This window comes from Pelophylax lessonae (genome assembly GCF_965119305.1).
Source record: "Pelophylax lessonae genome assembly, chromosome: 1".
Lineage (NCBI taxonomy): Eukaryota > Metazoa > Chordata > Amphibia > Anura > Ranidae > Pelophylax > Pelophylax lessonae.
In genome coordinates, this window is record NC_138768.1 from 212,638,645 (window position 1) to 212,665,413 (window position 26,769).

At 42.3% G+C, this 26,769-nt stretch overlaps 1 protein-coding gene across 1 annotated transcript in view; it reads right to left on the minus strand.

Moving 5' to 3' along the window:
* CCDC60 (coiled-coil domain containing 60) overlaps nucleotides 1–26,769 on the minus strand; it is a 344,461-nt gene that overhangs the window by 42,809 nt on the left and 274,883 nt on the right. The window contains exons 6-7 of the mRNA XM_082267699.1: nucleotides 10,956–11,057; nucleotides 4,978–5,068 (exon numbers count right to left, since the gene is read on the minus strand). Of these exons, the coding sequence (XP_082123825.1) occupies nucleotides 4,978–5,068; nucleotides 10,956–11,057 (193 nt within the window). The remainder of the gene's footprint in view (nucleotides 1–4,977; nucleotides 5,069–10,955; nucleotides 11,058–26,769) is intronic.

Here is a 26,769-nt window from a genome sequence, read left to right on the forward strand (position 1 = left end):
GGTGAGTGTATGTACTTTATTTGCATACTCAGCTCTTCGCCTACAGCTTTAAGTAAAATTTAAGATCACATTGCTTGGAAGACAAATGTAAAGTTCCCTAGAATTTTGGACCTGTAACTGAACATGAAGCCTGTCTCAGACCACATAATGCTTTTGTGGGTTAAGGACTCATATAGCGTCATTCACAATCTATCCTTAGCCGACAGTGAATCGCCACCTGATCTGTTTATCCTGATGATAAAACATGCATTCCATTGAGATTTTTAAAAACAACGAAAGTATTGCTATAGCTCACATAAAAAAGAAACCCCAAAGTGCACATAATAGGACATTATGCAGGTTCAGAAGTGACTATTATTCTAACTGAAGCCCTTTCAATTTCTGAGTAAAACTTACTTTACTTTAGTGTTTAGAAATGAAGGGAATCTGTGTATTGTAACTGGAAATCATGCTCTGAAATCTATGGCTGCCCTCTGGTGTACAAACAGGCTAGTGCAACTGCACCCTAGCAGATTTCACTGGCTGCTATACAGTATATACTAGTATTTAGCAGCTTTGCACAAGCCAACGTTAAACCACAGTACAACAGTAAAGTGACTTCCATTGGCGTTGTTTCCCACGATGATAGTAGTAGCATGATGCTTGCATTTGCCCTTACAGGTAATAATCACTAGAGAAGAGCAAACTCCTTAAAAAAACAGCACTATCCAGCATTTGAAGTCAAGGGTTTGGTTTACCAAAGGCAAATAGGCTGCAAACAGTATTTTTTGCTTGCATGGAAGTCAGCAGAGCTTCATCTCATTCACTAAACTAAGGGAGGATACCCGTACAAAATAAAAATTCCCTTGCATAGTGAGCAGTCTGTTTGCCTTTAGTAAATCAACACTAATGAATCCAACAGACATAGGAAGCTGCAAAATAAGTAATTTTAACAATAAAATTACACTTATTTTTAATGATAACAAAGAAAGGATTACCATAGTTTCCGGCGTATAAAACAACTTTTTAACCTCAAAAAAATCCCCCAAAAATGAGGGGGTCGTATACACAGAGTATAAAAGTCTCCAAGGTAAGTAAGTGTAATCTCTCAAAAAAGTGCTGGCTGTCTGTTCCCTATTAATCTCCAAGGTACCGTAAGCAGTGGTGGGATTCAAAAATTTTAGTAACCAGTTCCGACTTTCCCAGCAGAATGACCAGCGTGCCCCCTTTCAATGCACAGTGACCAGCGTGCCCCCTTTCAATGCACAGTGACCAGCGTGCCCCCTTTAAATGCACAGTGACCAGCGTGCCCTCTTTAAATGCACAGTGACCAGCGTGCCCCCTTTAAATGCACAGTGACCAGCATGCCCCCCTTTCAATGCACAGTGACCAGCGTGCCCCCCTTTCAATGCACAGTGACCAGCATGCCCCCCTTTCAATGCACAGTGACCAGCGTGCCCCCCTTTCAATGCACAGTGACCAGCGTGCCCCCTTTCAATGCAGAGAGACCAGCGTGCCCCCTTTCAATGCACAGTGACCAGCGCTGCGTGCCCCCCTTTCAATGCACAGTGACCAGCGTGCCCCCCTTTCAATGCAGAGAAACCAGCGTGCCCCCCTTTCAATGCAGAGTGACCACAGCATTGCCCCCAATCATTGCAGAGTGCCACAGCATTGCCCCCAATGATTGCAGAGTGCCAGCCACAGCATTGCCCCCAATCATTGCAGAGTGCCACAGCATTGCCCCCAATGATTGCAGAGTGCCAGCCACAGCATTGCCCTCAATGATTGCAGAGTGCCAGCCTCAGCATTGCCCCCAATGATTGCAGAGTGCCAGCCACAGCATTGCCCCCAATGATTGCAGAGTGCCAGCCACAGCATTGCCCCCAATGATTGCAGAGTGCCAGCCACAGCATTGCCCCCAATGATTGCAGAGTGCCAGCCACAGCATTGCCCCTAATGATTGCAGAGTGCCAGCCACAGCATTGCCCCCAATGATTGCAGAGTGCCAGCCACAGCATTGCCCCCCAATGATTGCAGAGTGCCAGCCACAGCATTGCCCCCAATCATTGCAGAGTGCCAGCCACAGCATTGCCCCCAATTGCAGAGTGCCAGCCACCGCATTGTCCCCAATTGCAGAGTGCCAGCCACAGCATTGCCCCCAATTGCAGAGTGCCAGCCACAGCATTGCCCCCAATTGCAGAGTGCCGGCCACAGCATTGCCCCCAATTGCAGAGTACAGCCACAGCATTGCCCCCAATTGCAGAGTGCCAGCCACAGCATTGCCCCCAATTGCAGAGTGCCAGCCACAGCATAGCCCCCAATTGCAGAGTGCCAGCGATCCCCCCGCGAGAGCCATGCACTTACCTCACGGACGGTCTCGCAGCTTGTCTTCAGTCCCCGGCTCTCCGCGTCTCCGAGTCCTCAGTCCTCCCGCGGCGCCTCCTCCTCGTCCAATGGCATGGTGTTTGCCTTTCGGCCAATAAGGAAGCGGGAGGACCCGCTCCCTGATTGGCCAGGAGGAGGATCCGTGTGACAATAGCGAATTCTCATTCGCTATTGTCACAGAATGGGCGGGTCAGGGCGCACTGCTCCGCTCTGCGGCTGCTCGGTCCGAGCGCGGGACATTCAATTGTACTGCGCGTCCTTAGACTCGCAGAGGGATTCAGCCGGTTCTGCGAACTTGCAGAAAGTTAGTAACCGGTTCTATGGAACCGGTGCGAACCGGCTGAATTCCACCACTGACCGTAAGTACCATAAATGTAATCTCTCAAATATCTTCAAGGTACTGTAAGTAAGTATTACCGGTAGATGTAATCTCTCAAGGCAATGACTGTGCGGGAATCCTGTACCAGTATACCGTATGTACCATAGCTTGGGCTACATACTGTACAGTATACTGTGCTGAGCCAATCACGGTGAGCGATGTATTCTATCATTGAATGCAAAGCCTTCTCGGATTGGCGGAGTCATAGAGAGTAACATCAGCCCGCCTCTCTGACTCCGCCAATCCGAGCAGACTTTGCATTCAATAATAGAATACATTGCTCACCGTGATTGGCTCAGCGTGGTATACTGTATGTAGCCGAAGTTACGGTAAATACAGTATACCGGTACAGGATTTCCGCACAGCCAGCACCTTGAGAGATTATATCTACCGGTAATACTTACAGTACCTTGGAGATATATGAGAGATTACATTTACAGTACTTACGGTACCTTGGAGCTATATAAGAGATTACATTTACAGTACTTACGGTACCTTGGAGATATATGAGAGATTACATTTATAGTACTTACAGTACCTTGGAGATATAAGAGAGATTACATTTACAGTACTTACCGTACCTTGGAGATATATGAGAGATTACATTTATAGTACTTACAGTACCTTGGAGATATATGAGAGATTACATTTATAGTACTTACAGTACCTTGGAGATATAAGAGAGATTACATTTACAGTACTTACCGTACCTTGGAGATATATGAGAGATTACATTTACAGTACTTACGGTACCTTGGAGATTAAAGAGGAAGTAAACTCTTCCTTTTTTTTTTCCCCTGCAAAGTAAATGCATAAAAAAGTTAATGCATAATGTGCTAGTATGCATCGCATACTAGCACATTCTGTGACACTTACCTGCAACGATGCATGGGCGCGGGAGCCGCCATTCACGGCACAGGGCTTTGAAGAAACGTCACGGGCGGCCGTTTCTTCGGAGCGCATGTCCTGATGACGTCATCGGCTGCATGCAATGTAAATATCTCCTAAACAGTGAAAGTTTAGGAGATATTTACAGCACCTATAGGTAAAAGTCATCAAAGTGGGTTTACAACCACCTTAATAGGGCACAGACAGCCAGCGCTTTGAGAGATTACATCTAATACTTTCTTACAGTACCTTGGAGATATATGAGAGATCTGAGAAATCTGATGTTTTTCAATGGTGTTGCTTTGCTTCGGAAGGGGGGTAGTCTTATACGGTGAGTATAGCCCAAAAGCTATGTTTTAACTTGAAAATTAGGGGGGTCGTCTTATAGGCCCAGTCTTCTTATACACCGGAAGATATGGTATATATAATAATAATATATTTAGGACTAAGAACTGTATGGGGGCATTTATCAATTCTGTCACAAAGCAAGGCAATACTAAACAGAATTAGTGAGACAGATTATGCTGCATATTTACTACATATATAGTAATACATTCCTCCCATATCTGCTCCAAATCTGACATTGACCACTGTCTGTTCTGCTGTGATACATTTGTTGCAGATCCATACAAATCTGTCACAGTTGGATACCCCAAATTACAGGTGTAGGGGTCACAAATACACAAAAACTGTCACATGGGCTTTGCTAAGTGAAAGCCTGATTTGCCGCTTATAGTGTTGCTAATTTGCTTCATAAATGTCCAATGCACGTTTATCTATCTAAAAGGACAATTTCATAGTCACTAATCCAAAGGGAGTCAATAGAACTGACAATATAAAATTTCACTTTCCTCCTGTCACGTTTGTTTCCTTATGATGTCGCCTGCAGCCTGCACCTCAATCTCCAAAAAATATTTTATGAAGCCGACCACTGAAAAAATCAAGATTGAAACACTGGCCACAAGTCACAGAAATACAATGCGATTTGAGATTTAAAGATTAGCGTAATTTACACTGGAAAACAGATCCATATTTCCCCAAAAATCCATGCAGCATTAATTTCTATGGCATTGTACTTTAACTCCAGTGGGACCAGTACATCACACTATAACATAAAATAATGGGCTCCACTTAGTACAAGCATGCCACAGCTTTACAGTTTTTGCAAGTGTAATATATAGGCATGGCTGATGAGCCAACCGCTCTCCATATATTTTTCGCAGTAAAAGATTAACTAGCTGAAATATTTAGCTCTACATTTTAGGACTTTAAATTTATTTATACCTGTAAAACATGGCAAAATATTTCTGTCAGTTATAGAAACTAAAAAAAAAATAATAATTTACCTTCCCTGGCATTATAAACTGCTCCCACTTCATTTCTACTTCCTTTTCTCTATTGATTCTTTTTAATGATGTTTTACAGCCCCCAGGATCTCTGGTTTAAAGAAATAGAATGCGGTTAGTGTAACATCTTCCAGCTTATATAGTATGCACACAATACGCCGTATATACATTGTTTACTATGTTTACAAAGAATGGTACAACAATTAAAATATCCTAGAGATTGAATATAATTTATGTGGATTAAAACTTACTTACTGTACATAAAAGATTGTATAGTTGAACTGCAACAGATTGCCACTCAAATCAGTGATTTAGTTGGTTTACATTTTATATCCAACATTTTTCTAAGGAACCTAGCTTTTGAATGGGGTAGAGCATGGGTTTGCTGCAAATTCAATCCGTTCATGGACACAGAGAACTAATGCAGCTGTTCGCTAATATGGAAACCAACCAGTGGCGGGACTATCATGGTCGCAGCAGTCGCACTTGCGACTGGGCCCCGTAGTTCCGCCACTGTGGGAGGGCCCACTATTCTGTCACTGCGAGGGGAGGGGGCAGTCACTAAGTGAGGAGGGGGGCCAACCCGCCTGCCCATTTTGTCACTGCAAAGGGGAAGGGGCGGTCACTGTGAGAGGAGGGGCTCAACTCCGCCCCATCCATTCTGTCACTGCGAGGGGAGGGGCAGTCACTGCAAATGTAGGGGGCCCACCCATGCCCCCCCCCCCCCGTTCTGTCACTGCGAGGGGAGGGGGCGGTCACTGTGAGAGGAGGGGGCCCGACCCTGCCCACCCATCCTGTCAGTGGCTCAGAGCCTGTACTGGCAGTCCCTCCTACCTCGCACGGATAGGAGACAGCCAATCTTCTCCTCCTGCCCCTCTCCTGTGTGCACCGCGGGAAGTGTGAATGATCACATTTAGCTGCTGAGCTTCACACTTCCCACTCTGCACACAGGAGAGGGGCAGGAGGAGAAGAAGGATATCGTCTTTCTTCTATCTGTGCAAGGTAGGAGGGACTGTCAGTGCAGGCTCTGAGTCTGAGCTGTATGAGAGAGACACTCTCATCTTAGAGTACTGCTGATTGGCACTGATAGGCAGCATTGATGAGCACTGATAAGTGGCACTGATATGCAGCATTTATGGGCACTGATAGGCAGCATTGATGGGCACTGATAGGCAGCATTGATGAGCACTAAGTGGCAACAAATAGGTGGCATTGATGAGTACTGATAAGTGGCACTGATAGGCAGCATTGATGGGCACTGATAGGTGACATTGATGAGAACTAAGTGGCAACTAATAGGCGGCATTGATGAGCACTGATAAGTGACACTAATGGGCAGCACTGATAGGCAATACTGATGAGCACTGATGGGTGGCACTGATAGGCAGCACTAATGGGCACTGATAGGCAGCATTGATGAGCGCTGATATGTACCACTGATAGGCAGCACTGGTGGGCACTGATAGGCAGCATTGATGAGCACTGATAGGCAGCACTGATAGGCATTGATGAGCATTGATTTGCGGCACTGATAGGCGGCATTGATGAGCACTGACAGGTGGTACTGATAGGCAGCACTGATGGGCACTGATAGGCAGCATTGATGAGCACTGATAGTCAGCACTGATGGGCATTGATGGGCACTGATAGGCGGTATTGATGAGCACTAATTGGTGGCACTGATAGTCAGCACTGATAGGCGGCATTCATGAGCACTGATAGTCAGCACTAATGGGCATTGATAGACGGCATTCATGAGCACTGATAGGTAGCACTGATATGCAGCACTAATGGGGCACTGATGTTTAGAGCGCTGCATATGAGTGTAAACAATGTACTGATAGTCTTGCTGGTTAACAGCTCTCCTTTCCTTACACAGACACAGCATGGGAAGAAAGGAGTGCCGATAACCGACAAGTCTGTTTACATGTGATCAGCTGATCACATGGTAAAGGGCCACTGTGATTACCCAAAGAACTCAACAGTCACAGAGCATGCTGGATGCACGCCCCAGGGGCAGGTGGGAGGCCGGATTCTGAGGGATGTCCATGGAAGCCCTCCCAGAACTGGAAGCCCAGAGCTCGGATGGAAGGGAGGGAGGGTCAGGGGGGCCCTTCATTGTTTCTTGCACCGGGGCCCTGAAGGTTCTAGTTCTAGTCTCTAGTTCTTGAAACCAACTTTTGATAATGCACTTCCTTACTTTCCAATTTAGATCAGTTGGTTTAGAATAGTCTCAAGCAGTCTCATAGCTTCTGATGCATGGGAATCTGGTAAGAGGCTTATCCTCTACCCACCCCTCCTTCTTAGGCATGCGATTTCTGATGTAGATCTTACCATTCATATGCCCTTTTAAATAATCTCTCTGGTAAGAAGCTCAGCTCTACAGTAGGTGGGACAGTTCGCACAGCTCATCTGGTTTCCACATATTCTTTTGAATGACACCTTCATTTACTTGCTTCTATCACGGACATTTTCATCTTGACTTTTTTTGTTTGTAATTTTGTGATTGTTTTGCAACACAGTTTTTGTTATACACCTGCGGTGACACCCTAGCACCAGGGTGGGAATTTTATTTCCTTCTTCACTGGATTTGTCAAGATTGTTTTTGTTGGATATTTATATCAACCGGCAAATTAATTATGTGACAATTCATGTTCATACAGCCCAGCATTGGTTTAGAATAGTCAATATGGGAGCTTTGTTGTGTGCCAGACCCATCACTATTATAAGGCAGTGTTCCCAGCAGCAATTTATCCCTGCATGTTGGAGTAGATAGGAAGAGTTGACAGTGCGTGATTAGGGAGAGATAGTTGCGATATACAGTGCTATATACAGTGCTATAAATGGTGCTGTATTGTAATAAAATTTGCAGAGACAGATAGTTGCTGCTATACAGCGCTATATTGTGCTGCTCTCCTTTTTCTTTTATTTCACGTTTATTAAAAATATATATATATATATATATATATATATATATATAGGGTTTAGTGTTTCAGAGTTCATTTTTGTGAGGACCTTTTTGTTTCAAGGTGAGCAGCATAAAAGGGTTACTGACACAGGCAAAGCTGCCCTTTGTTTGCTCAAGTGAGCAGCACCTCAGTGTTACCTGTACTCCTCCTCCTTATTCCTCACTTTCCGCTTCTCCCACTCTTCCACAAGATTCTCCATCCAATAATACACTCTAATATTTATTTCAGGATAAAAACTGCCTCATCTCATTTTTTTACATTGCAGGCTAACCAAGCTTCTTAAATACTCTCCAGCCACCCTAAATACTTGGGTTGTCTCTGAAAAATGACACGTTATTTTGCATTAAAGATAAAAACCTGCCTCGCGTCTCCCCCTTACACTGCAACCTAACCAAAATTCTTGCATATTGTCAAGCTGCTATACAATATATATTACTATTGTTTCTGAAACAATACACCCTAATTACAATTTCAGGGTAAATCCTGCCTTGTCTGTCCCTCTTATATTGCAGCTGAACCAAGGTACTTACATACTATCCAGCCACTTTACAATCATTGCTTTTGTCTCTGAAATAATACACTCTACTTTTTAATTTAGGATAAAATCTGCCTTGTCTCACCCTCTTATTTTGTGGCCTAAACAACATGCTCGAATAATGCCCAACCAGTGCACACTCTAGTTTTTATTTCAGGATAAAAACTGTTACATAGTTACATAGTTACATAGTTAGTGAGGTTGAAAAAAGACATCAGTCCATCCAGTTCAACCCATGATGTGTGTGTGTTTGCTTTTAACCGTACATTGTATACCCCTGTATGTTGTGGTCTCTAAGGTGCCCATCTAATGCTCCCAGCCGATACGACTGCTTGTGGAAGAGAATTCCACATCCTTACCGCTCTTACAGTGAAGAACCCCTTACGCATTTTAAGGTTAAACCGCCTTTCCTCTAGTTTTAGTGAGTGGCCACGTGTCTTATTGTATCTCCTCTCTCTGAATAGTTTGTTCCTTATGCTAGGGTCGCCAGTACAGTATTTGTACATTGATATCATATCCCCCCTCAATCGTCTCTTCTCCAGAGAGAATAAGTTCAGTGCTTGTAGTCTTTCCTCATAGCTGATGTCCTCCATTCCCCTAATTATTTTTGTTGCCCTTCTCTGGACTCTTTCCAGTTCCAGCACATCCTTCCTGAGGACCGGTGCCCAGAACTGGACAGCATACTCCAAATGTGGCCGGACCAGAGTCTTGTAGAACGGGAGAATAATCTCTTTATTTCTGGAGTGAATCCCTTTCCCTTTCATTGTGGCCTAATCAGCCTGCTACTCTCCAGTCATTGAACAATATTTGTGGCTATTTTCTCTGAAATAATGCATTCTAATTTTTTGTGGCTATTATCCTTTAAATAATACACGTTTTATTGCAACCTGGCTTATCTCCCCCTTTTACATAAATCAAGGTGCTTACATACTGTCCATCCAATGCACAATATGTGTGGCTATTGTGCGTAAAATATTACACCCTAATGTTTATGTGAAGATAAAACTTTCCTCGTCTATCCATTTTATATTGCAGCATAATCAAGTTGCTTAAATACTGTCTAGTCAGTGCAATATACAGTATGTGGCTTTTGTCTTTCAAATAATACACTAATGTTTATTATAAGATAAAACTGGCCTTGTCTCACTTTTTTAAAATGTGGCCTAACCAAGCTACTTACATACTGTCCGGTCACTGAACAATATTTGTGGCTATTGTCTCTCAGGTAATACACTATAATTTTATTAGCAGACAAAGCTTGTCTTATTGTTATCTCTTTCAATTTACTTCCTAATCAAGTGCTTTTTTCGTGTCCTGACACTAGCCAATTTCTACCAAACATATACCTTAATTCTATATGTTGGATATTTTAGGATAATTGAGGAATCACATCAGGAATGGTGGAAATGGGTTTGGTAAATGTGGGGTTGTGGTATGGAAATGTTTTTGTGCACTGTGTTTTGACATTTTTATAAACCTCTAAGAAAATACAGAGTGGTACTTCAAAAAAGAAGCTTCCAATCTATAATATTCAAATAAACTGTTTTGCCACTGTCCAATTGGTTGTGTTGCTGTTTAGATCTTTAGTATTATTCTTTTTTTGTCTATGGCTTTTGATATGTCATGGCTGCTACTTCCATTGTTCAATTCAGGCTTATTATCACTGGAGAAAGAATCAGACATCTCAGCAAAAACTATCTAAAAAGTATTTTTTTTGGGCTTGGTGTGTTACTGATGTAGAAAAACAAAGACAAAATGTAAAAGTAAAAAAATCAATTACACATCCCAAAAAATGTGATGCCATTATATAGTGGTATACTGGCATTGTCTGTGTGAATTGTACTATTCAGTAACACCACACACAGCCTAAAGGCATCTCCCAGGCATGTACCCGAAAGGATTGGTATTTCTTTGCCACCCTCAAAGTTACATTAACTTAGGACTCGCTCCATGCTCTACAGTATTTTTTACATTTATTTTTGCATTGGTGTATTTCTACTATGGCAGAACCCAGCTCTCTATTCCTTTTTTTAGCCTTTGAAATGACAGGAATTGATAATCATGATCTCACCCATAGAATTGAATAGGGTTTGGTTTTAAGCTCACAATTTTTAGACTTTACACAAGGTTTGAAAATCCTCCACAACCTAAACCCAGACCCTCATATCTGCTCATGCCTAATTTCTATCCAGAAATGTTTATAAAGTGGATGAACAGCTGACAAAATTAATAAGATCCATTAAGATACACTGAAAATGGATGTATTTGTTGAGTGAATAAGCAAGGTTTCTTTAAAAAAAAAAAATCAACCTCCCCCGGGTTACGGCCAGCTGAAGGACCAAAACAATGTCAACTTCTAGAAAATGCTACTAGTGGCAAACAGCACAGTTTATGTTATTATTTATTTTTCCAAATAAGTGATGTAAAAAAAAAAAAAAAATTACATAATAATTTGAATGTCCCAAGAATTGTACCTTATATTCCAGCAGGTGGATACAGGTCGCATCAGGCCGGATTGCTCTGTTAAAGATTCTAACAGCCAATGGAGGGCACAGAGCTGGCGGAACAGAGATTCCCTGGAAAGGAAGCAGTGACATATGACATACTATACATACTGAATACATGCTTTTAAGCAGCATATTATAATGAATGGCACACTATTGGAAGTTTGTTTTTAACGGATAAAATTTATATTTATGCGTTACATGGCAAACATGAACTTAATTTAGTGGTGTTTCTCATGTGTTTTAAAACGACATGGTCATTTATGAAAAATCGCATGTACCAGTATAAACTAATGGGACGTTGTACAGTCCAATCTAAACCTCACTCGCTTGCAACCTCCAGCTGCCAAAAATAAGCAACTTGCAGGGGGCTCTTAGAAAAATGAATTTTTAATGGTACAGTTTGTGTCCCTTTAACTATATGAAACAAGCCTAAAGACTTTTCTCTGGGTCTTATGCATATCAGGTACAAGTATTTTAAAAAGTGCAGCGCTAGTAAGTACATGAGTCCATTAGATAACAAGTAACAATCAAAGTTTGTTGCTAGTAGACGTTGTGAGAGGAAGAGGGAGTGCATATCTATAAGCTGCAGTTTACTGCAAAAGGGAAACTATATGGGCCCTTTTACACCTAAATGTATGCCCTCCTTACCATGCAACACACACAACAACAATGTAAATCCAGCATCAGAGTGCATGTGCAGTTGCATGCAGTAATGCATGCTATAAATATAAAACATTCTGTGTGTATAGATTTGAAAAAAAAAGGATCTTGTGTAACAAAACTCATACAAAGTGAGGAATAATATCTCATTTTCTATAGAAATAGACACACAATGGGACCTATTGATAAAGAAGGGATGCAATGAAATGTGTATGCTATTCCCACATACATTACTTTTTAAAGCCTTTATGATAGTTGTTTTCTGGTACATATATTTACATATATAACTGAGCGCCTTCATTTATTTTCTGTTTGTTCACATATATTTAAAGGTAAAAAAGTTCATAAGCAGCGCTTGGTAGGAAGATTCCTCCACCACCTTCAGTGCACAAGATAGCACACACCACCACAATCTGATCTCACAATCTTCTTACCAGATATAAGGTAATATGAGGCATGTATCATATGCAGGCAGAGAGTCCTCTCCAGTTTAAAAGCAATGCCAAATTCAGCATTCACGATCATCAGGGATAAAGTTCTTGGACAGTAACAAGCTCACAATTCATATAGCAATGGAAGGAACAAAGAAGCTCATAGTGCAGTACCTCTTGTTAACATCCGAAGTTTATTAAAAACATACTTACAATAATAACAAGCGATGAATGATTCAAAATCCCTGAGTTACTCAGCATGTGTGTGTCAGCGTGCCCACCTGATATGTTTCGGCCAATTAGCCGTCATCTGATTATGACTAGGATGACTAGGAGATGACTAGGATTCTTTCAGATACTGACACCTATGTAGAACTTAATTGTAATCCTACTATGAGGTATAAAAATAAATTGAGACCAATGGTGCTCATTGGACCTGCATTGTACATGATGATGTTGGCATGAGGGTGGCAAACAGACCTGATGGAGAGTGGCAAGAAGAGAGGTTTCAGGGGATCGGTTATAACAGCTGAAAGCAGCAGGAAGGAAAACTGCGTGACTGTGGATTAAAGTGTCACTAAACCCACATCATAAAAAACTCTCAATAAACGGTGTACTACATGCTGTTCATACCCACTCAGTCACTATGGCATTTGTTTTCTGTATTCTGCAAAAACCTGTTTTTTCCTGTTGCACTCTATCTCCCCCTTCTTTCCAGGTCCCCAATTTCGCTAGGGATTTTACAGCTGTTGTGGCAACTCTGCAGATGCTCAGTTTTCAGTGAGTTTTAATGCTAAGCATTTCCTCCCTATCACATCTGAGCAGCCCATGCGACTATAGAGTCACACTTGTGGGCATATACACAGTGGTAAATGAAAGCCCACTCCCTCCCTCCTCTTCCATTCCCACTAACCAGCTAAACACAACATGGGTGGGATATTACATGTAGATTAATGGAGGAATCACCTCCCTCTTATTCTATTATTTCTTAATATTCTTATTCTGGAGGGGTATGACACAGCGTGTGACTGGCAGAAATCCGTTCACACCATGTTATTGTCAAAAAAAAAAAAAAAATTTGATTTAAAATTTATATTTGTATGACAATTTAAAACAGTATATTGATATTAATTATTTATTTTTACTCTGTATTCCAAAGACTGTTTTTTTTTTTTTAACAGACGACCAGATGACCAGCATCAGAGGACTAGAATCTTATCCTGCTTATGTTTCCCTGCAGACAGGCAGGGAAAGAGCTGGGTCACGTGATAGCTTTATATTGATTAGGAAAAGGGTATTTAGATGTTGTTTTTTTTTTTTTTCCAAATAAAATAATTACACTGCCATCATCTATATACAGTAAAAGAAGGGCCAATGTAAATGACACAGTGTGTGCTAGGTATTACTTTACGGAAAGTATTTCTCTTGATTAGATTATACCCTAGTAAAATGAAGATCTGTTGTAAGTTTGTAACTATTTGTATGCCACTTTCTTTTATAAGCTGGATATCTCTGTGGTTTCCAATTAGATATTAAAGCAGGAAGTTTGTGTTCAAACCATAAATCGATAGATGTATCCTATCTTGACTGAATAGAAAAAGCAGGTGGTGAAATGATTAGAGGGGATTTCTTCTTGGTACAAATTAGGCCCTTTAGTAAAAACTGAGGGTCATCTGAATCCCTGGTCCCCAACCTTGGTCCTCAGGGCCCACTAACAGGCCAGGTTTGCAACATAACTGAAATACATCCCAGGTGATATCATTTGCTGCTCAGTGATTACATTACTCTAGTCTGCATCTCCCCAAGGTAATACTTAAAATCTGGCCTGTTAGTGGGCCCTGAGGACCGGAGTTGAGGACCACTGATCTAAATGGCAGAGAGTACCTTCTCAATGTCTGAGACCTGGGTTCTTAAAAAGTGTTTGGGGTGTAGTGTAGCAAACATGGTTAGAGTCCACAGCCCCCAACCTCAAACTCCCCCTTAACTTACAGAATCCTCTCTGCTTGCTCCTGAATTTGGCAGGGTAGTCTTGTCTGGCACTGCAGTATAGGGACTGTAGTTCTCAATGGAGAACAAGTGCAGAGATGTCACCACACTTGTATTCCATTGATAATTCCTCCAGATCTGTAACTGAAAGTCCATACCTCAGTATGGACCGAGCTGAAGGAAGAGCCTACAGGAACCAGAGTATTGCACCTGTGACCCACTGGTTATGGTTTCAATACTTTGAAGGCTCAGATGGAAAAAATATATTCACATCCTTGCTTTTTTCTAGATAGGTGCATTTTTTATTTTTTTCTACAGGTTAAATTATCCTTTAAGCGGCTGCAACGTTTGTTAATAACATGCTTCCCAGTCAAACCGGGGGCTTGACCAATAAAGTTAAAAATAAAAAAAATCACAGAAGACGCTTTGCACAGAATACTTGAATTATTTTGCAGCTTGAACATGACTCACCTAATAAGAGACTTCTCAATGCCTGAGACCTGGGTTCTTGATAAGTGTTTGGGGTGTAGCAAACAAGGTTAGAGTCCACAGCCCCCACCCTCAAACTCCCCCTGAACTTCATTCAGGGGCTCTTCTCTCTGCTTGCTCCTGAATTTGGCATGGTAGCCTTGTCTGGCACCACAGTATAGGGACTGTAGTTCTTAACGGAGCACAGGTGCAGAGATGTCACCACACTTGTATTCCATTGATACTTCCTCCAGATCTGTAACTGAAATGTCATACCTCAGTATGGACCTAAGCTGTAGGAAGAGCCTACAGGAACCAGGGTATTGCTCCTGTGATCCTGGCCATCTTTTCAATACTTTGAAGGCTCAGATGCAAAATAAATAATATATGCACATTCTTGATTTTTTTCAAGATGGGTGCATTTTTTTATTTTTTGCGAAAGGTTAAATCCTCCATTAAGCGGCTGCAGCGTTTGGTAATAACATCCTTCCCAGTCAAACCGGGGGCTTAGCCAATAAAATTAAAAATAAAATTTCATAGCAGAGGCTTTTCACAGAATGCTTGTATTATTCTGCAGCTTGAACATGACTTACCTAATAAAAGACCTCAAACAATTCAGCATAGTAAAAATGTGATCTAATGTTTTAGCAGTAACAATCACTTATAAGAGGATTAGAAGCTGACTGACATGATAGAAGTATGAAGAATCATTGTTCATTACGTCTGAAAATCTAATTTAAAATCTCATCCCCGGCCAGAACAGTGCTGTATGAAACACATAATGCTGAATATGACAGATCCATTTCTAATTACAGGAATGTGTGTGCAACTCCCAAGAGTATCTATTAGGGGTAGTATGAGAATTCTGCAGGTTGAAGGGAGTTCATGGACCTGCTATGTGAATAATTTAAGATAGACAGATTGGGTAGATGGAGATAATATTCCCCTGATTAACTGCTAGTTTAAAATGTGTATCATCAAAAAGACATATAGACAGTATGCTGTATAAGGTCTGCAAAAAAGAAAAGAGCTCTCAGTAAAATATATGATGGTGTGCATTTGTGTATAAAACACTGACAATGACAAGGGGTCACAGCAGGACACACACAAGGGCTTTTGATCATCCCATCCGTCAGGCTCAGGTCCTTAGATAATTATGTTGCAACTCAACATGCTTGTCGGCCAGACAGCACATTATGAGTTGGCTCCCCAAAGAGTAGTGTGGGAGACATCAGCTCAAATTAACTTAAAGGGAAACTTTCCTTTTTTATTTAAGTCTCTTATTTAAAAAATTTAAATCCATATTTTAAATCTGATTGTAAAGTTCTTTTTACTAATTCATAACTTTATATATTACAAATAAGCATTTTATACAGTGTGCCCAAGACTCTGGTTTTGAATGAACATCTTGAGCATCTGAACACAGCATTTGCTTTTGGGCTCTTTCACACGGTCTGCCTCCGTAGGCGGATCCGTGCTGCTCAGCGGGGATCGATCCGCCGATCCCCGCTGAGCCGGCGGATGACAGCTCCGTCTCCGCTTGCAGTGCGGAGAGGGAGGTGTCACAGCTCCCGCTGCTCTCTATGGGGAATCGGATGAGAGCGGACCGCTTATCCGCTCTCATCCGATCCGATCCCCTGGACGGATGGAATATAGGGTTTCCATCCGTCCGGATTTCACGGACAGGATCAGATGCGGATGGCAGCGAGTGTCAGCGGACATGTCACCGCTGACATCCGCTGCTCCATAGGGCTGAATGGGGCATCCGATCAGATCCGTCTAAAAAACTGACAGGCGGATCTGATCGGAATGCCCTTGTGAAAGAGCCCTTTCTCTTTATGTTAAACTCTATATGGATCTGTACATAGCAGGGAGAAGAATTAAAGTGTATGTATAGTTTTGCCCAGTCTTGTTGTGTCCCCAAACAGGAAGTGAGGAAAAATCTCCACAGCAGGACACATACATCAAAAAATAACTTGATATACACTATATTACCAAAAGCATTTGGGCACCTGCCTTTATACGCACATAAACTTTAATGGCATCACAGTCTTAGTCCGTAGGGTTCAATATTGAGTTGACCCACCCTTTGCAACTATAATAGCTTCAACTCTTCTGGGAAGGCTGTCCACAAGGTTTAGGAATGTGCTATGGGAATGTTTGACCATTCTTCCAGAAGTGCATTTGTGAAAATAGGCACTGATGTGGACAAGAAGGCCTGGCTCGCAGTCTCCCCTCTAATTGATCCAAAAGGTGTTCTACTGGATTGAGGTCAGGGCTCTGTGCAGGACAGGCTAGCTCCTGTCCACTGACCCTCACTGGACCAGTCCCCTTCCTGAGCAGACCCCTGGCAAGCTTCCCTGTACTCACAGACACTGTTTTTCCCAAGGCTGCTCTGCCTTCAGCTCCACTTGTCAGCATCCACTGGACCTCCTGGCTCAGCACCACACTTCTGGTCCACTAGGCCGACCACCTGTGACCACCTTCCATACAAACAGGAGGAGAGACAGCTGTACCTGGCTTCCCGCCCAAAGACACCCTGTCACAGGTGCCCGTGGCTTTTATAACATATCCCAGGATGCACCAATGTTGTGCCAACCCACTGGGATAGTCATAAAAGCCTGTGTGTTACTGGCTGGGTTTCCTCCACTGTCCAACAGGCTCCCCATTGGATACAGTGGGGACACTCCCTCAGACCAGATACATCACACATGGACACATGCAACAGGCAAAACTAACAATCAGACTCACCTGATAAGCAGATGGAGCTGCTAAGCTTTTATCCACCTAGCACCTACCTAGGAGGGTTCTACACAAGTAATTGGGCATACAATGGTATGGGGGACATGTATCAATGAAAAAAAAGTTTGTAATTTTTTTTTTTTTTTAAATGAGCACTGATGTAATGATGCTTAAGGTGAAAGCATCAAAATGAGAAATAACAAAAAAAAATGCAAAAAACACCTTTCAATATAGTGCCTGGGGGTCCCTTGGTCTGCCTGTAAAGTGGCACATCTTTACTGTGTATAGAAGCTGCTGCAGAAATAATTGCATTTATAAAGCCAAAAAAATGTTCCCTGCAAGCTTTCTTTGATTTGTCCACAATGTAGTGCACTAGGATGAAAGTAAGAATTGGCCTTGCTGTCAAAAATTTAAATAACATGCACCTGTCAAACAGGTGCGCAACAAATTGGTCTTTGGGTGTTAATTGTGCCCATGAAACCTATGCCAAAAAAAATTCTTCCAGATGAAATCAACACCCACAATAGTAGGCGGTGTAGAAGACTTGCAGAGATTCCACATCCCAAAAACACTAAGTTAGTGACACTGGCATCAGGGGCTTCTGTCAAGGTCTTACCTTGCCCTCCTGTTGGCAGAAATCTTGAACATGTGCAGACTGCTGCCTCTTATAAACTCTAATTGCATCATCACTTGCCTGCTGCCTGGGTGTCGCACAGTGATGATGCTGCACACCTGACTATGTCTATCCCCTGATGAGTTGCCACATACTACTGCCAAGGGTTCTGGGGATGGAAAACCATCTGTTGAGGGTTGACGTATGTCTTCCTCTGCTTCAATGCCTCCAAAACTGCCAGAATCCTCCTCCCTCTCCTCTTGTGTGTTCTGTGGCGTAGGAAGAATAGTGTCTGGATGAAGCGGGCCTTGAGAGGAAAGAAAATCCTTCTCTTCCTCCCACTGCTCTGCCTCCAGTGCCCTGACCATAATGCCACGCAGAGTCTGCTCCAGCAGGAACACAACAGGGATTGTGTCACTGATGCATGCATTGTCCTCCTCAAATGGTGACAGTACAGTGCATGCATCCTTTTTCAGCAGCCATTGGCTTGGGGAAACTGAGGCTGTCATTGTGCCATGCTCACACAAGCACTCGTTGACGGCCCTCTGCTGCATGTGCAGCTGCTGCAGCATTGCCAAAGTCGAGTTCTGGTGGGCATTTTACAAAACCAAGCCTTTGCTGTGTATGATCACCTGAAATGACTACAGACTCTTCTGGCCTGCTTTAGCAGATCTTCCAACCCTTGGTACCTATTTAGGAAATGCTGCTCCACGAAATTGAGGACATGTGCCAGGCATGGCACATGTGTCAACTTTCCCTGTCTAACGGCAGACAGGAGGTTTGTGCCATCATTGCACACCACCATTCCTGGCTCCAACTGGTGTGGCGTTAACCACCAGCAAGAATCTTTGCTCCGATGTGGTTCCTGTCCCCTAGATACACCAACTGAAGCACTGCATGGCACCTTTTAGCCTGACTCATTGAATAGCCCCTTGAATGCTTAGGGGGTACTTGTGGCTTGTAAGAATATTCAGCAGAAGAGGGCATGGAGGAGGAGGAGGGGGTAGGGCCAACAAATCTCACATCATCGCCACTAGCTATTATGGAGATGTGGCAGCAGAACAAGCTGCAGCACTGAGCTCTGTCCTGTATCCTTCCGAATTGCAAGCAGAGTTACCCAGTGTGCTGTGAATGAAATGTAGCATCCCTGATTGTGCTTGCTGGACCATGTGCCAGCAGTAATGTGGACTTTGCGGCTGACTAACCTGCCCAATGATGCCACAACAATGCTTTCCATGTGATGGTACACAGCTGGAATGGCCTTACGTTAAAATAAATAATACTGATTGGGAACCTGCCATTGTGGTACAGCACATTCTGCAAATTCGCACAAGGGGGCAGAACCTACCAGATGGAAAGGCAGAAGTTGTAAAGCCAGCAGCTTTGACAAGCTTGCATTTAGACGCTGGACATGTGGGTGGCAGTGACTGTATTTGCAGCAGATGGGGCAGAGAAATTTGCCGGCTATAGTCTACAGCTGGTGGTTTGCTACTGGCAGATGTGCTGTCAGTGGAGGCTGCTGAGAGGTCATGAGGTATAGGGGGTAGACTAAGGTGAGTAAGGAGGAGGAACAGAATTGTGTCCCTTTTGTGTGGCTTTCAGGTGCTTTTGCCAACAGGCTGAGTGGTGGGAGGTTAAATGCTTTGTCAAGCATGTGGTACCCAAATGGCTGGTGTTTTTGCCACGCTTAATGTGCTTAAGACAAAGTTTGCGAATTGCAACAGTGCAATCGGCTGCACATGTGCAAAAAAGGCCCAGACAGTTGAGCTGTGAGAAGGGTGCAAGGAGATAACAGCTCCACAATGTGATGGAATAGGGGGGCTCCTCTTTACCCTTCCATGATGGCTGTCTCGTTTGGGTTGTGCCTCCCCCTCACTTTCCTCCTCTGCTCTATCCGACACCAAGGCTGCAATATGCTGCGGCTGGGGGAACATGACTGCCAATTTGTGTACTAGTGTTCTCCCCTCTCTGTAGGCTCATGTTCCTACCTTCAAATAACTCAGCTGACTCCTCCATGCCTGATGCTGGGGCTATGGCAGGAATAGCTGTGGACAAGGAGGCATATTTAGCCATTCTGGCAGCTACAGTGTACTGGGCACTAGTCTCTGCTTGGATGACAGAGGATGAGGAGGATGAGAATGGTTTAGTAAACCAGTCCATTACCTCATCTGCTAGCTGTGCTTGGATAGCATGGGCAACATCACTAAACAGAGGAAATTATGCCCTGCCTGCGGACTGACCACATACACCTTTGCCTGTGGACACATACGCTGCTGGCCCCCTCACAGTGCCATGGGAACATCTGTCCCTCTTTTTTGGCTTCCCAGATATGATGGGAAGGTGCTTATTACCAAAATGTAATAAAGATGTGGAAATATGTATGTGAATGCACTTTAATCAAGGGAAAGTGGTGTTTGTTGCACTTTAACTTGAGTAATCACTACACAGACACACTCCACCATCACACTACAATATACTGCAGTAAAACTGCACTAATGAACAGAAAAATACTGCGTTCAACGTGCACTAACCCACAGAAATATACTGTAATAAACGTGCGGTAACACACAGAAACATACTGTGTTAAACGGTACATAACGCACTGAAATATACTGCATTAAACATGCACTAACGCACAGAAATATACTGCTTTAAACGCCACGTAACGCACTGAAAAACAATGCGTTAAGCATGCACTAATGCATTGAAATATACTGCGTTAAACGTGCAGTATAGCACAGAAATATACTGCGCTAAATGGCACGTAACGCACTGAAATATACTGCGTTAAACGTGCATGAACGCACAGAAATATACTGCATTAACCAGCACATAAAGCACTGAAATATACTGCATTAAACGTGCACTAACGCACAGAAATATACTGCGTTAAACGTGCAATATTGCACAGAAATATACTGCGCTACACAGCGCGTAACACACTGAAATATACTGTGTTAAACGTGCACTAACGCACAGAAGTATACTGCATTAAACGGCACGTAATGCACAGAAATACACTTTGTTAAACGTGCACTAACGCACTGAACTATATTACAGTAAACCTGCCCTGACAAAACAAATTGACACTAAAGTAAAAATGAATGGTCAGGTCACTACGCTCACACTGACTGAACTATCACTAGATTCACACTAAAGTGACACTAAAGTAAAAATGAACGGTCACATGACACTCACATTGACTGAACTATCACTTAGATTCACACTAAACTGATATTCTACATTGACAATAGAATAAAAATTGCACACAATAGCATTCTAACTCTCTAGTAGCGCTGAACAGAGCACTGTTCTATCTCTCTCCACATTGATATCACACTATTGAAAGACTACTTTTATAATGTGGGGTAGGACTAAGAGCAATGAGCTATAATTGGATAGATTCATCATAACTTTCTCCAATAATTGCTCTGACAGTGCTCTGTGCTCTGATTGGGAAAAGCTTTTATTGCTTCATCCAATCAGGGCTTCCAATACACTGTACGGTGGCGCAGTGCATTGTGGTCATTCGGCGGGCCGAACAAACGGTCAAACACCCCAATAATTCAGGTGTTCGTTGAACGGGCGAACAGGCAACATTTAGCCTGAACTCATGCTCGGGCCAAACCGTTCGCCCATCCCTAATTGCAGGTTGCAATACGGGAAGGAGGGTGAGATGGGTATCAGGATATTCCTAAAAGATGAATCCTAAACATTAGGCTAGGCTCCTAATTCCCTTCTTAATTTCTTATTTCTGACAACGTTTCTTGCACCTTCTGAACACAGACTCTGCTGGCTGGACCTACACACAGCTTTATTCCTTGACAATTGAGATTCAAGTGGTATCTTAGTCTTAATGTTTCAAGGCAGGGCAACATGGAAAAGTTCCTGTGTATACTTTCCACTCCACCAGTGACTCATCACATTTTTTTGGGTGGGGACATTTACAGCTTGTTTCCTAAATAGGCCAGGCACTTTTTAGATTTCAGGAGCCAGTATCTTAAGGAATTCCTCCCATAGAGACCCTGCTTCTTTCCATCCCCTAGACCAAAGTGCTTGGGGAGTGAGACTGACCTTTCATGTAGTTATCCTTACAGGACAGAATCCGACAAGAGACAAAGCAGAATAAGAGGTATACAAATGTTTTCCCAGCATGCATTGTCAGGAGCCGCAAGCCTGCTGATTGTTTAGGTCATTAAGCATTCATACACCTCTCTAGCACTGTTGGAGCAAGCTCAAGCAGCAATTAAAAACAATCTGCGCTTAGAGATCATTCTTGTTGAAGTACAGATAGTCTGACTACAGCCCACTGCTTCCTTCACAAAAATTCCAAAAAAGATTTTATCAAAATACTATACCCTACATTAGTATTTGACAATGAAGTTTAGTAAAGCCATTGTAAATATAGTGCTGCTGGGAAGACCTTGGCCTAACGTTTTCTATGTGTTAGGATCTGGATCTGACCCTGTAATCTCTGTGGTGTCTGTGTGTGTTTTATCTTGCTGTGCCACCTGAGATGCTGGACAGCTCCCTCCCTGATTTCTTGGACAACCTTGCTTTGTGTCTTGTTTTTTGTGAACCTCAAACCCTTTTCTCCTCCCATGGACTTCCTGATTCAAGCCATGTATCTCCCACTTCCTGTTTGTCAGATTATTGTTTCTCCAACCAGTATCTTGCTCCTTTTGCTCCTGCTGCTGTCTTCACTACCACTCATTACTGTCCTTTTGCTTGTTCCTCCACTACGCTTCCGCTTGATCCCAATCTGCAACCATTGGTTACTGACTTTTGGGATGTTTCTCAACTATGTTTACACTTGACCCCAATATGTAACCACTTGTTGCAAACCTTTGGCTTGTTTACTGGCTATGCTTCTGCTTAAACCCTACCAGCTCCATCTGCTACTGGAGACCAGCTTGCTCAACTCTTGGTGGGGCAACCCTAAAGACTGTGACCTGGCACTATCATGGATTGAAACCCATCTCCACCATCAGGCGCTTTGAGGAAGACTAGTTAGTGCTTAGACCCTGGTTTTGGGATAGCCTGTATCATTCACCAGGGTAAAACTCTCTATTGTTATAGCTAGTGGTTCCTGAGCCAAACCCCTAACTGTGAGACTATGTTATGGAGCTGCTATGTTGGATTTCCAGGAAGTAGAGAGAAGATCAGTTCAACAAAAATATGAGCCTTACAGCAGAGATAGGTGATCAAAATTGCAGGTAGTGTGTGAATCCTTACAACTAGGTGATTTGCACAGAGACTATAGTACTTACCAACTGATACAAACCTATCTTTTTCATCTTTCTGTAGCTTAGTACATATTAATTTGTGTCTGGAGTTCAGTTTAACAGGTTAAATAGACAACACGTGAAAGTACACAGAACATCCTGCATAACTCTGTTTAACCATACCTTACTTCCCTTTAGTTGGTTTACTTAGGCTCACTTTTATTTGTTTTGGAAAGGAAAGTAAAGGAAACATGTTAAGATGCCTTGACATAGATGTACGAAAGCTGATTAGACTGGATAGATTGAATATTTAGCAAACTGTCACACAATACTGCACTGAAACAATATTTGTTTAAGAAGGAATTCAGCCAGTCAAAGTTCCTCCACCCCAAACTTCCTCCACCCCATGTCTTTATGAACCTTGCTTTGTCCACTGATCCAAATCATTCGGTGGGGGGGGGGGGGTGTTATGGTGTGTGGTTGTTTTTTAGGGGTTGCGCTTGTCCCCTTAGTTCCAGTGAAGGGAACTCTTAAGGCAAGGGTCATCAAACTATGGCCCTCCAGCTGTTCAGGAACAACAATACCCATCAAGCCTAGTCATGTCTGTGAATGTCAGAGTTTTACAATGCCTCATGGGATGTGTAGTTCCGCAACAGCTGGAAGGTCGTAGTTTGAGGATCCCTGTCTTAAGGCATCAGCATACAGTAACATTTTGGACAATTTCATGCTCCCAACTTTGTGGGAACAGTTTGTGAATGGCCCCTTCCTGTTCAAACATGACTGTGCACCAGTGCACAAAGTAAGGTCCATAAATACATGGATGAGCGAGTTTGGGGTGGAGGAACTCGACTGGCCTGCACAAAGTCCTGACCTCAACTTGATAGAACATATTTGAGATGAATTAGAGCGGAGACTGTGAGCCAGGCCTTCTCGTCCACAATCAGTGCCTGGCGTCAGAAAAAGCACTTCTGGAAGAATGGTCAAACATTCCTATAGACACACTCCTAAATCTTGTGAACAGACTTCCCAGAAGAGTTAGGTCTGTTATAGCTGCAAAGGGTGGGCCAACTTAATATTGAACCGTACGAACTAAGACTGGGATGCCATTAAAGCTCATGTGCGTGTAAAGGCAGGAATCCCAATATTTTTGACAATATAGTGTGTGTATATATACAGTATCAGTGAGTACACCCTTCACATTTTTGTAAATATTTTATTATATCTTTTCATGTGACAACACTAAAGAAATTACACTTTGCCACAATGTAAAGGAGTGAGTGTACAGCTTGTATAACAGTGTAAATTTGCTGTCCCCTCAAAACAACTCAATACACAGTCATTATTGTCCAAACCGCTGGCAACAAAAGTGAGTACACCCCTAAGTGAAAATGTCCGAATTGGGCCCAATTAGCCATTTTTCCTCCCATGTGACTCATTAGTGCTACAAGGTCTCAGGTGTGAATGGATACAGGTGTGTTAACACCTTGGTGTTATCGCTCTCAATCTCTCATACTGGTCGCTGGAAGTTCAACATGGCACCTCATGGCAAAGAACTCTCTGAGGATCTGAAAAAAAGAATTGTTACTCTAGGGGTCAAGGGTGAAAATGTCCCTCCCTGGTGGCAATTCATGCTTTTTAAAAAAAAAAAAAAAAAGTTAGTCCTGAGATCCCCTTCAGTGCAGCAATCTCACTCTTTAGAATTCCCATCATGCTCTGTGAATCCAGGGTCAACTACTGTACATAACAATGATTTAATGTTTGTATAACCAAAATTTCAAATATATAGAAAACCAACTATAAAACATTAGTTTGCATAGTTACATAGTTAATCTGGTTGAAAAAAAGAGACCATCCAGTTGAAAAGTCCATCCAGTTAAAAAAAAACAAAAAAAAAACACACACACACACACAGATAGAAAACCTCCATGTACACACTCCTATACCCACAGTTGATCCAGAGGAAGGCAGCAAAAAAACAAATAAAGCATTATCCAATTTGCTCAAGCAGGGAAAAAAATCCTTTCTAATCCCCCAAGAGGCAATCAGATATTGCCTGGATCAATTTTCCAAAAAAAAACTATAAACTCACATTGAATTTAATATTTACCAGAAGCCTTTACATTTTCTTTGTAGAGGAGACACTATATACATGTTACAAGTTTATGCAAAGAAAAAAAAAGGATAACATGCAGTACATACATACAAATATGTAAAAGTTTCAGGAGATTAAAACAACATCAGAAATTTGTAAACCTATAGAAAAAAACTACAAACTAATATTGTAAATAAAGTTATCAAAGATCAATAGGCTGCAGAAAAATGTTATGAACAGGCTTACACAGGTATTTCAAGAGCACTCGAGCCCTGGCTGTTCCTGGCTATACACCTGAGCAGTCGATGGAGAGGCCACCTATACTATCTTTAGGGCTTATTGAACATTATACACAATGCTCCGGAAGCATACATCTTTGCTTGACAGTTTTGCCTAGTGCATTGTCAAGCCCTGAAAATGTCATGTCCCTCTTCAGATGCTTTCCACTGTGTTTAGGAAAAATGAATCAGGAGAAGTGTACTCTTCACTGCCGCTCATGAGGTTTAATGAACCTTAAGGCCAGTGGGTGGAATGGCAGCAGGGTTGTGCTCTTAAATAGTCCATGTATAACTACTACATGTCACACATGCTGGTGAGGCATAATCAAGGCTGGACACTCTGAGTCTTGCTTAATTGGATGTCTTGTCAAATGCCAAAAAATTATATTTCGGTTCAAACAAGTAGCGACAAAAGAAATAATGTAAATAAAATAAATGGTTTCTGTATCAACAGCAAAGGGTTGCTTAAAAAATAAACAAGTAGTTGCTTAACAAGATCATTTATTGAACTATCTTTCCAATTATAAATTGGAATTTAAACTATCCTGCTTGAAATATAGTTGCATATTTCTTTATGATAACACTCTATCTTTTACCTTAGAGATGTGTAGAATGGCACCTCACAGGGGAACTAATCATTTACTTGACAGGTCTCTCTATTTATCTCTATTAGCATTAAGCAGCCAGTCCTAAATGTGTCTTTCGATGTATGGGCGTCCAACTGCTACAGAAAAGCTGGCAATAAGTCTTTGATTGCTTCATCTTCACCAGAATAAACTCTTAATATAGCTATTTAGTAAATGTCACTGGAACACAACTCCTCTTTTTTTTAACAGCAAGCCAGTTTCTATGTTAAAATCTTCTCTGACTGATTATTTTACCAAGCGACCAAGTCAACTCATGGCTACTGCATTTTACTGCTTGGCATGTGAGGGACTTAGACAACCTCTCAAATACACCAACACACACTCTCCAACAGCAAATGTTTATATGCTATCTGGTTGAAGGTTTTTAATTACCTACTGTATTCAAACTAGTAAATGGAAATTAATTAGCTGACCCTGTTCTTTTCAGGCTATGTTTTATTTTCCATGATTGTTGTGCCTAATTGGTGTGGTTTCTTTACTTTCAGCCCTCTCTCATTGTTATCATAGAACCCGTTCTACTGCAGACTGACTGTTGCACCAAGTAAGCTTTTAAAACCTACCATTTGTAACACATTTTATGGTAATGTCTAAATGCTCACAAACTACAATGGAACAATTGTAAAAGCTGATGAGCATGCA